Source organism: Fragaria vesca, linkage group LG3 (assembly GCF_000184155.1).
Source record: "Fragaria vesca subsp. vesca linkage group LG3, FraVesHawaii_1.0, whole genome shotgun sequence".
Taxonomy (NCBI): domain Eukaryota; kingdom Viridiplantae; phylum Streptophyta; class Magnoliopsida; order Rosales; family Rosaceae; genus Fragaria; species Fragaria vesca.
Genome location: NC_020493.1, coordinates 20,362,212 through 20,374,304, shown reverse-complemented (window position 1 = coordinate 20,374,304; position 12,093 = coordinate 20,362,212). Strand labels below are relative to the sequence as shown.

Sequence of the window (12,093 nt, the reverse complement as noted above, 5' to 3'; positions counted from 1 at the left end):
TTCGTTGACACAGATACTTTCTGGAAGAGATTTTCCCGATGACTATGTCCTGCAATTTACTTTTGCAATATATTTATATATCAAAAAAAAGAAAAAACAAGGTAGGCTTTGCTTGACCGTCCCTTTTCTCAACTAATCAATAGACCCAGTATGTTGCTGGAAACTGACCTAAAGGTCACGTGAAATTAGACACGAGCATTCAGAAACAGACCACATCATTCATTGCGAACCCAGCATCACCCCTCCCCTATACTACTTGCTGTCAATTGGACCACCCTTCAGAATTGGACTTGAGTTTTCAATATCAATGTTCCTAGAAGAAAAATCAACAACATTTAACGAATCAGAAGAATCAGAAACAAATTGCTGATCAACTAGGCCCAGTTTGGGGACAAAGACCCAAGGTATTCAATTCAATTCGTATGCTCTGATGCGGTGTACAGTCCAGAGAAGAATTCAATCCTGAAGACCAAGTTCTAAGTTGGGAAAGCATGAGCTAGCAAAAGTGCAAAACCATTAAACCATTATTCCTTAATAAAGGATCAACAAACAAACCATTCACTCAATAACTAACACGGCAAAGATACAATACAGTTCTTTTCCCATCTCCAAATGCCTTCAAATGAATATTCACAGATTGAGAACCAAGTTCCTTGATCAATTTAAGACAAATAAATTTCCAATGTTTCAATGTTCAACTTAACGGAGATGGAATCATGCATTTGCAATGTTTTACAAATGCTCAGAATTTTTCTTAGTTTTCAGCCCATGGCGTACTTCTGTGTCCAGCTGCGAGCAGTGGATTCATACTTGGCCCTGTCAGTCTTGTACATGTGTGCAATTTCAGGGACAAGGGGATCATCAGGGTTGGGGTCTGTCAACAGAGAGCATATGGATAACAGCACCTGAAACACCAATTTCATTTGAATGAACATGACAATTCTCATAGTAGGAACAAAAAAGCAAGGAGCTTAAGCTAACGTAATATATAAAAAAACAAAGAGACAGTCCTATACCAGACTGCAAGGATACAATCAACTCCATCCCATACCATTTTACTAGCTACTGTCAATCGTATCCATATTCTTAAATTTTCATGAGCATGAGACCACCTATGGCCAAGGCAAATGGTATCATGAAATATGACATGTAGCGGGAAAAGGGTCACAGGGATGAAGTAAATTGGACATATCCTTACTAATCTGGTTGCAGGGCTACAGTTAAACTCCCAGTAAAAACAAGTGAACTAGAAGGGAGGAAATAGTTTCACAAACCTTGGAAATGGTTAGTGCCGGGCTCCATTGCTCTTTAAGAATATCAAGACATATGCTTCCATTGCTATTGATGTTTGGATGGAATACCTTGGTCCTGAATGCAACCTGAAAGCATACTTGAGTTAGCCTCTCATATTCTGAAACATCCCCAAGAATAATCGAGTTATCATGTCAATATAAGATGACATGATAACAAGCAAAAAGCAATAACGTAAGCACACATAAGCTAGCCTCTGATAATTATAAGCTATACCTTGATGAACAGTGAAAGAAGGATAACATGACTACAAGCATTTTATATATAAGCACTCACTATCAATCAGATAAACATCACAAGAATCAACTTTCTGCATTACAATAACAGCAGAATCCTGAGACAATTATAAGACAACCATTGACATCTGGCAAAGGGACAGTTTTTTAGAATAGTTCAACCCAATGATCTTGACCAAGTCATAATGCACCACTGAAATAATCAGCCCAGGCTGCTTTGTTGAAATAAAAACACACCATATACACCAATTGTTGATTCTGAAAGGACAATACGATAGACTGGGCTGATAAACAAGTACTATACTTTGGTTGATATTGTTCAGTAAATAAATCCACTCACCAAATTACTTTGCTCGAGCCATCAATTTAAAACATCCGATCACTAACAGAATACTGCTAAAGAAACTTCCAAGCTAGAGGGAAGTGAGTATGTAACCACACAAGACAGTTTCCACTGACATCATATCTAAAAGCATTTCCTTCGTACAAGGAATGACAACTATCTTTAAACAAATCATATCCATTCATTCAATTACTACACACAGAACTCATGATTCATTCATTCATTCATTGCAAAGCAAAGAGGAGTAACTACAGAAGCGCTAGAACAATATGTATTTGCCTTCTAAAAGGGGAGAAGTAACAACCTTTGGAGGCTTGAACGGATAATCCGGAGGGAAATGAATCGAAACTAGGAAAACACCACCTGCATACGGGCTATCAGCAGGTCCCATAATTGTTGCCTGCCAATGGAACATGTCCTCCGCCACGGGACCTATAACATAAAAAGAAACCCCAAATAAGCTCTTATCCTATACATTTACACTTTCGTGCTTGCTCACTATAATTATTCGTTTGCAAAGTTTTTTCTACATTTTCCAATCCATGCATATGTCCAAATCCAAGTCCCAAATCCCCATAGCCATAAACTTGTTCCTTCTTAAACACAGCCTATTGCTATCAAATTGCCCCATCCCCAATCATCTATACTTCCAATTAACACATATCATCTCTAATGGGTAAAAAGCACTACGCCTACACTTTCCATCTTGACCTAATTAGGGTATAAAGCCTCAAAATTCACCCAATTAATAACCCGAAATCGGAATCTTCCACAAGCCCAAGTCAATTCCAAACAGACTAAACATCAAAATCGAAGTTCCACAGATTAAAAAGCATCAAAATTGATGGTTCTAAAAGGCAAAAAAGGAGCCAATACCAGCACTGCAAGAGGTAGGCGGGTCCTTCTGCAAATCCTTGAGCTCCTTCAAGATTCGTTTCGACGCCATCCCCACACGTTAACCACAAAAACACCTGAAAAAAGGAAACCCAGAATCAAAATTAGATCTTGAACCCTATAAATCACAAATATTCGAATTCCGAATCCAAACACCGATCCGAGATCAACAGCGAAACACCGAAGAACCACTAATCGAAACGACGAATCGAAAAGAGAGCAGTACCTGAATTTGATTGAAGCAAAAATGAGAGAGAGAGAGAGAGAGAGAGAGATTCAGAAAATTTTAGGCGGATTTAATAATTTGGGGAATTTTTATATTGGGGGATGAAAAAGATAAGAGACTTGCTTCTAGAATTTTCTGTCTTTAATATTCCAACTTGGCGTAGGATCTACGGCCTTTGTTACAGCTCCACTCCTTTACCCCACCTCGTTTTCTTTTATTAGCTTCCTAGTCCTTAGAGAATATCGATTTTGTTTTTTTGGGTTTCTTGTGCCCTCGGATAATTCGTAAATTATGATTTGGTCATGTAAGCAGACTGACCGCCGGAGTCGGATGCCAGTCGCCGGGCGGCGATGGAGATTTTGATTTTGTCTTCCGATATTTGATGGATGCAGAAGCAGCCATTGCCATCAACTTGATGCATGCAGCCCATAAGGCAAAACACCACCACCAGACGCATAGAGTTATGCAAATGGGAGGAAAAAAAAAAAAGAGTTGAGGCTAAGGAGCCTCTAGAGATGGCTCGGTGTCTATAAATTTATACTATTCTGAAAAATATCAAAGTCTTTTTCACCAATCATATGAAATCCTAATGAAACACTATAAAATTGCAAGTTTTCCAACTTCAAGACTTCAATATATGAATTCAAGTTCAACCAAACCCCCCAAAAACCAAAAATTCGATAAGAAAAAACACCTAATCTTATACCCAAAACCAAAAAATCTAGAGGTTCATCAATCAAACATGATATCTCTGATATTTTCCTTTATACTGTAGAAGATTCTTAAATAATATGTTATATACTAAGTCGTCAGGGGAAAATTCACATGAACATTAGAATATATAAGAAGCTAGTTAGCAGAAATGAAAGTACACTAGGGGCAACTGCCCTCACTCGCCCCCTTTTGTGTTCGCCTATGACCAAAGTTGATTGAAATCTTGCTAGTTAGAGCAATTTGCACCGGTAGTGTAATTTGGCAGGCAAAAACTGGGACCCACTCATTCTACACAAAAGTCTCAATGCACCGTTTCCATTTTGCTCGGGCAATTAATGGGCCCTAGATCAGAAAAATCGTCTAGGCAATTTGATGGTCGATTCTGAGCAACCAATTCGCTCGAGCGATTAATGGGCTCCACTGAAAAATTTGTTGCTCATCATATGCCCGTCAAACGACTCTATTTTCAACAGTAAAAAAAATTATAACGGCTCTTCGATTACAGCCATCAGATTTGAATCATGTGGCTATAATTAAATAGCCACGGTTGTATTTGTTTTTTTTTTTTTTCTTGTTTTCACTTAAAAATTTATATCTAAGTAAATAAAAAACAGAAAACTATTCCTATAAATACTCATCTGATGAAGTATAAAGTGTAGAGAAAGAGAGATAGCAAGAGAATCATCATCTTATTCATTGATAGGAGCTCTTTAAATACAGAATTACACAATACCAATATGGTAAGAATATGAATACATAGATCTAGTCAAACTACATATCCTATTGGAATAAGGCCAAGACACACATAAAGAACATCTAGAAAGATACAAAATATCCTAGAACACTCTCCCTTGTGCCACACGCTGATATGCCGATGGTGCTGATCTGTGGCCTCATCAAGTCACAAAAACCATGTGGGAGAAAAATTGAACCTTGATCGTAGGAGAAAAAGAGTACAACGCACCCTTCACATTTGATAGTGACATGTATGTATGTGCTAGACTCCCTCTGAAGTTTGCACCTAGGGATGGCAATGGGTAGGGTAGGGTACGGGGATCAAAATACCGTACCCATACCTTTTTACATTTTTCATCCCCGTACCCGTCCCCGTACCCGTAATTAGATAATGGAGATTCCCCGTACCCGTACCCTTTGGGGATTACGTTTCCATACCCGTACCCGTACCCGTTAACAATTATGTATTAAATTAAAATTTTTTTTTAAATACGAAATACAATTATATAAAAGTATGAAATTAAAATCAAATACCAAAATAAATAAGTTTCATACTTCAATCCAATAAAAATAAATACAAGTCTTGGTTAAAACATAACAATACCGGTAAATTTCATTAAGAGAATAAAAAATATATAATAAAAAGGAAGGTCCATTAAATGTTTATTAAGAGAATTACAAATTTTTTTACATAAATATTTATTTATAAATTATATATAAATATATATAATAATAAATTATATAATTATATATAATAATATTTTCATCCTTAATGGGTGGGGATGGGGACGAATATCAAAATACCATACCCGCCCCGTACCCGATTTAAGAATCCGAATACTAAGGATCCCCATCCCCGTTACCCGTTTATACCCGTATATCTTCCCCGTTAGGGTCGAATACCCGTGGGTACCCTACCCGCTGGGGATTATTGCCATCCCTATAATTGCACCTCCCCCAAATCTTTACATCAATCATAGGACTCTTCTTGATTTTTACTAATCACGGAAGTTTCAACAACTTAGCATGTCAATGCTCTTTAACATGTCTTCAAATGTGGCATTGGGCAATGATTAACTAAATCATGCCGTATTGTCCTCAAATGATCTTTTACACTTAGATCTTGAGGAGAAGGCCGCTTGTGAACTCAAAACATAAGTTCGTGCAGGAAATCAGATTTCCGCGCAGCATGATCTTCAATTACTAGAACAGTCGTAACTTCCTCTAGGAAATACATATGAATGAACCGTAACGGTTTTGGAAACTAGACTCATTTAGCTTTCCAACCGTATATTACATAAGTTCTGGTTCGTCAGGAGCTATTCACAAAATCCCGTCGAAGTTGACTGTTTTGCCAAAATCAAATTCTCGGACAGATTCGTCATACTTTATGAAAACGGCCATAACTCACTCAATATGATAGGTATGATCAAATGGTTGGTGTCCCTGGAAAGTAGAACATAAATCTTTCCAATGATACCAGTTTCACCATTTTCCAGTGAGTGAGGTTTCATGTAGGTCCCGTGGAGCTTGACCTACGAAACTTGGCAGATTCTGATTTTGCTATTGATGTGTCTTTCTTATGTAGGGATAGAATAAGCCTCAACCTTTCATACCATTAAGTATTGAAAAAGGAGTTACTGCCATTGCATCGGCATTGCGTGGGCGCATAGTTACACTTAGCTTTACAACTTTTCATAGCGAATGAGATGTCAAGTCTTTCGTATTGTGTTGAGTACATTGATGCGTCTTATTGTACTTAGATGGGAACTCCATCTCTTAACACATATTTGTCATCTTGCTTTAGATAAACCAACGGATCTCTCTTTAGACCTTGACTAATCATGGGAGTATATATAGGCCTCACTAGTTATAGAGTGCCTAAGCCGATTGATGGAAAATCATCATCAATACAGTCATCGAGTGCCTTATCGAGACCGTGTCTTCCCAAGATCTTTTCCTTCGGATGTTGATACATATTGGCATCTCTTGATCCATCAAGAATCCATGTAAATTTGGAATGAACACGCAAATGCATAATTCACCATATCCTTTCCAAATCAAGTAGAGTCCAATTGCGTTTCAATACATTTAGCAAATGCGTGCTCCTGTGGTCTGGAGCCACTTGATTCAGATGAATGAAGTCCGTTTAAGACCTTCATGTATATCTCTGATCCCATAAAGATGTTATTATGACCACATTCATAGGCTACATATTCAGTTATTCGGAAACTACCAAACTGACAAAGTAGTGGAGTGCAATGACATCCATTACGAGAGCATATCTCATCGTAGTCGATCTCAGTGCGTGTTAGTAAGAGACTTTGCGCCATAAGATGAGTGTAAACTCTTGTTCTCACTACGCTATCTAACAAAGACATAGTTGATAGAGTTTAGCTTGTGGTGTCGGCATCATCTACCCAAGGACCAATCTCTTTGTTAATGCTGGATCACATCTTTCCATTAGGCCAATCAACTAAGTTGATATCCATCAACGAAGGGTGGTTCGATAGTAGACTCATTATCCCACGTCCTCATGTACACTAGTGTAATACTTGTAGAGATCTCTATATGGATTGGATTTGACATTGAGGCGTCCCCCAACGATAATCACAATTCAGACTTCATGAGACGGATTTGAGTATCACTGATCAATGGATCAGGTTATGCCAAGCTCGCTTTCTTCGTAGTGCGAGAAAGTATCGAACCTAAGGGTCTCCCTCCTTTTGGGGAGCCATACGGCCTTGTGACACCAATTTTGTCACTATATGGCGCCACTATAACACCATCCATGGTGATGGCGTCAAGACCAACACCTTTTGGTCGCGCCATGTCCTTTTGATGGGACATCAATCCTTGCAGACATATTTGCAGCATGTGATCTCGTCACTTTAACACTTTAAGCATTTGGGATCAAGATGAGACTTAGTGTGGACAAACCACGACAATTCACGTCGTTCCACTTGAACACTTATGTTCTTATCTCCCCCTAACAGCGGGAATATTGTCTCATCAAAGTGACCATCTGCAATATAGCGGTGAAAGAGATCGCCTGACAAGGTTTCTACATATACAGATTATAGGTGGAGGTTCACATCCAATCTAAATACTTATTCATCTCAAATGACCCATCATTGTACGCAGTGGCAATGCGATTTGGCACCTAGAAATAACATTTAGCCGAGCTCAAGGATTGGAGATCCGTTTCAATCTTGTTTGAGCTCAAGGATTATAATCCTGGTACACAGTCACGAGCTGTAATACAAAAATATTCAATTATGGTGGGTCGTAGAAGAATAGTAAAACTGCATGCAAATATTGCATAGCCCCAAGACGCAATAGAAAGATTGGTGTGCATCAATAATGTTCGAGCGACAAGCTAAAGTTGCTTAGTCGTAGCCTCGGTGAGATTGTATTGCGTGGGAATATGGGGTACAGGACACTTCAACTTACATCCCGATAAACTTCTTTAAAGAATGAGTAGTGAACCCATAGAAGAATAAGCAGCATAAGCAGTAGATAATAGTGTAACACGTGACCAGTGTGTTAACACTTCAACCAACACCATAAAACATAAAAAGGTGTCTACAAGTTGGTTGTATCTATCTACATAGTTTGATGTAAAAATGGAATGTTCACTTTTGTGTCATTTAGCATAGGAGGGTCTCACTCCTAATTTAGCTAAAAATAGACTTTCAAAACGAGCAATGAGCATTGCAGAGGGCCAATGCGACATCAAGTGAAGGCCGGTGCACCTCAATTGCTTGAGGAATTGACCGAACTACCTCTAGGAAGTTGGAGTCGTGTTCAGGTGACGTCAATGTCCCCCGGGTCACCACCATGCTTCATGGTGATGCTAGATCTCAAATGTCTTCGTTTTGAGCGGAAGAATGGATTCCCAAGAGAATTTCTCAAAATTTGGACCATTATATCTCTTCCAGGTTGACCAATTTGGTCAAACCAAAGCTTATATGAGTCGGTGTCTCAAATATCATGTTTGGCGACAACATGGGATTCGATATTTGAATCGTAGTGACATACAATCCACTAGATTGACTTATGAATTTCTCCAAGATGTGCTTCAGTCCGCATTCATGAGAAGATATACACAAAAGAATTCTTGTTCATTCTCACAATGTGTTTTCAAATGAAAACTATTAGCAGCAATGTCTTTAAAGCTCAATATGGTTCGATTGCCTCTCAATGCATAGCGGGTATCTGTGACATTGATCATGGTGCCATGAGGCATCAAGATTAAAGCTAAATCGCGTCCCTGAATGACCGGTATGATTCAATCATTGTAGTCACAGAAGATTTACAAAGGCACAAAATCCAAAGATAGTTGTCGGTTCCTTAGAATGTTGTGGATAGTTCCACTATCTGCGAAGCACTCAATGTCTCGATGAGACATATCTACAAGAAGGAGTAGATAGGCGAGTAAATAGTTCCATTTGAACCATTTAGAATGATTGAAAGAAGCTACAAAAGGCTGCAATCCCGAGAGTGCATAAAAATTTCCGTGCAGAATGACATTTGCGCACTAAAACAGCCATAACTTCTTCGTTAAAATAGATATGGATGAACCATGAAAAGTTATGAAAACTAGACTAGTAGAGCTTTCCAATGATATAAAGCTCACTGTTTGGTTCGTCCAGAGATGTTCACAAAGCTCAAACGAAGTTGACTGTTCAGAAGGGACAGATTGTTGTTTTTCGCAAAATTGGCATGTGCGAAGCTGTGAAGCTTGCAGGTGGCGTGTAGGCTTTTGCCTTAGCCAAAAGTGACGTGTGTATGATTAAAACCAAGTCCTTTCGGTCGTTCTAAGGTCATAAACTCCATGACTAGTTAGCAAAAGCTCCCTGACATGAACATAAACTAACTCAGAGGACCTAGAGGATTCGATCATGATGATAATTTTCTGGTTTTGATAAGTCTTCAACGTCTTTTTCAAGACGGTAATTGGTTTAATAGCATAGGGGGATCCAAAATCAAAAACTTTCGGTAACTCCAAGTCAGTATGACCAAGCATGTCCGTGGAGGGTCGGTAGTGTGAGGCACACTTGAAACCACTATCTCCTTAATTTCGGACAATTCTAAGATATCACACTGAGCTTGGATGAGCCTAGTTGAACAATTGATGATGGAAAATCCGTTATAAGGTAGAAGACTTAATCGGAAACACGTTGGCGATCCTTCTTGAGGATGCAAGGCCGTGCGTCATCTTCACTTGGAAGAGACCAAAACGGCACAATCTAACCATGTAGATTGTAAATATGTCATGCTTCTAAGGACGATGTAAAAATGTACATCTTGTTTGTAAATCAATACGAACCATAAGAGGAGAATAGTTTCATAACTTCGAAAAAATTCTCAAGGCATTCATTATTGCTAATATGAGTACATCGAAGTCTCAAATAGACGAAGGACGTCGATACAACGCCTTAGTATTTATAGCTTGGAACGAAAATCAATGTCTAGCCGATGACGTCAAAGTCAAGGGTAGCTAGAGCAGGATCCGAATCTTCGAAATTCGCGATCATGAGGATGACGTACTTGTCCTCGTATTGATTTTTCGTACCTTTTTGTATGCATTCACAATTTGAAGGAGTTGGACAATCTTGAACCAGTGATCCGAAGATCTACAACGGTTGCATTGTCATGAGCTGACGTGAGTAGTTTTGACAAAATGGTGTCTAGACCGGGAGTGTCGCTATTAGAGCCGGCGACACCTCCCCCTCTTTTCTAGACATCAACACGACGTTTTTTGTCGTTGCCATGACCTATATTGTTGTACCCACGTTAGGGGATAATCCTAAATAAGTTTATCACATTAGCTTATATACAATTCCCATTTGTATGATCAAAATCAAGTCTCGTTGGTAATTTCAAACCAACTTGGAAGACTTAGACAACTCTATGATGATCGAATCCGCTAAAGATTATAGATCATGATGCCACAAAAGATCATCGACAATATGTAGTCAATTAAGGTGGTAAGCAATCCACTTGACTAATAACTCAACAAGTAGAGTTATATGAACATTTCGAGAAACGCTCCATGAGTGCATTCCACAGTATTTTGTGGACATTATTTTTTGCACAGATTGCCATTGAAAGTTTTTGTCGATGTGGCGCTTCAAAGACTTTGAGCGCATGAGATGTGAAATCTTGGCATCTAGGCTTGTTAAACTGGGGGTCAAAACATGTGAGGATTAAACCAAGCGAAGATCCGCCTTAGGCATCGAGTATGTCAATACTCAAAGGAGCTGAATGTTACATTGCTCTTGCATACAAAACCAAGCTGTTATGAAACTCGATAGAGGTCACAAATAATGCTTTTAATGGTTTGTCCTTCGGATTGATTACACACAATCCGGAAAAGCCGCGAATTGATCAAACACAATTCGAAAAAAGGCCTCGGATTGATCAAACACAATCATGTGATAGGTCGGGGTTGATCATACATAACCTGGACAAGGAAACAAGAGTGATCAAACACACTCTTGACCCTCAAATAAAATTCCGAGATTTTTGGTACCTGCAAATACACCAACCCAAGCATAGAATGGAGTAGAAGAAGGAGAGAAAACATTTTATCTCCCCCGAGGTTATTGAACTTGGAAGAGTTTTAGGGTTGTAAAATAAACATACCGTAAACACTTGGATGCTTGATCGGATGAAAAGAAAGCAGCGGAGTGGACGGCCGGGAAGCGACGGCGGCGACGGCCGAGGCAGGGCCGAGAACCTCCAGTTTTGGTTTTTAGGGTTTGGAACAAAAATGGTGGGCTATTAGGTCTAGGGTTAGAACAAAGTGCATGATAACGTGATGAAGTATAAAGTGTAGAGAAAGAGAGATAGCAAAAGAATCATCATCTTATTCATTGATATGAGCCCTTTATATAGGAAATTACACAATACCAATATGGTAAGGATATGAATACATAGATCTAGTCAAACTACATATCCTATTGGCATAAGGCCAAGGCACACATAAATAATATCCTAGAACATCATCCTCTTTCTATAATTTCTCACACCAAACTTTTCAAAGTTTACCTCTCCATCTTCTCCCTTTATCAATTTTAGCTTCTATTTCTTCTTATCTCATCCAACTATGGGAGATTCTAATTGCAACTGGCAAGAAGATGAGAAAATTCAATTGTGCGATTCTTGGCCGCATGTAACCATATATCCGATCACCGGCAAATCGGTAAGTTTTTCAAAGTTATGGAAAATTTTTTTGCCGATTATGTGGAAAATTGGCGTGGTCCTCCAACAAGTCATAGCCCTAGTGCTCTTCAATCTCAATTTCAGCATTTGAAAAAGATGCTCAAAGATTGGCACAATGCACAACTTCAATCCCGCAATAATATAGCGAGAGCTGTAACATGATGGACCAGGTTTTTTTTTTCTATTGTTATTTATGTCAAATTTACCTCTAACAAATATTTAAAATATATCGGTAGATTTTAATTTTGTGCTCTAGGGGTTCCGAAGAAAACGTGCCATATATGTGTGTCTTAAGACGCCACTGCTTCCAGAATTATAGTTGGTCTTCCCTTACGACCCGAGTAAGCTCTAACCCAACCGGTTGGGCAGTTCTTCCACTCCCAATGCATACAATCGATGCTCCC

The 12,093-nt window shown here is 38.9% G+C and overlaps 1 protein-coding gene across 1 annotated transcript; it reads right to left on the bottom strand.

The window, feature by feature from the left end:
* Positions 1–447: 447 nt before the first annotated feature.
* On the bottom strand, positions 448–3,094 carry LOC101291322 (ubiquitin-conjugating enzyme E2-17 kDa-like). Its single transcript, XM_004294669.1, has 5 exons — positions 3,011–3,094; positions 2,767–2,861; positions 2,195–2,322; positions 1,275–1,379; positions 448–905 (listed from the first exon to the last, which is right to left on the bottom strand). Exons 2-5 carry the CDS (start codon positions 2,834–2,836, stop codon positions 762–764), a joined length of 447 nt encoding a protein of 148 aa, XP_004294717.1. The 5' UTR covers positions 2,837–2,861; positions 3,011–3,094; the 3' UTR covers positions 448–761.
* Positions 3,095–12,093: the final 8,999 nt, after the last annotated feature.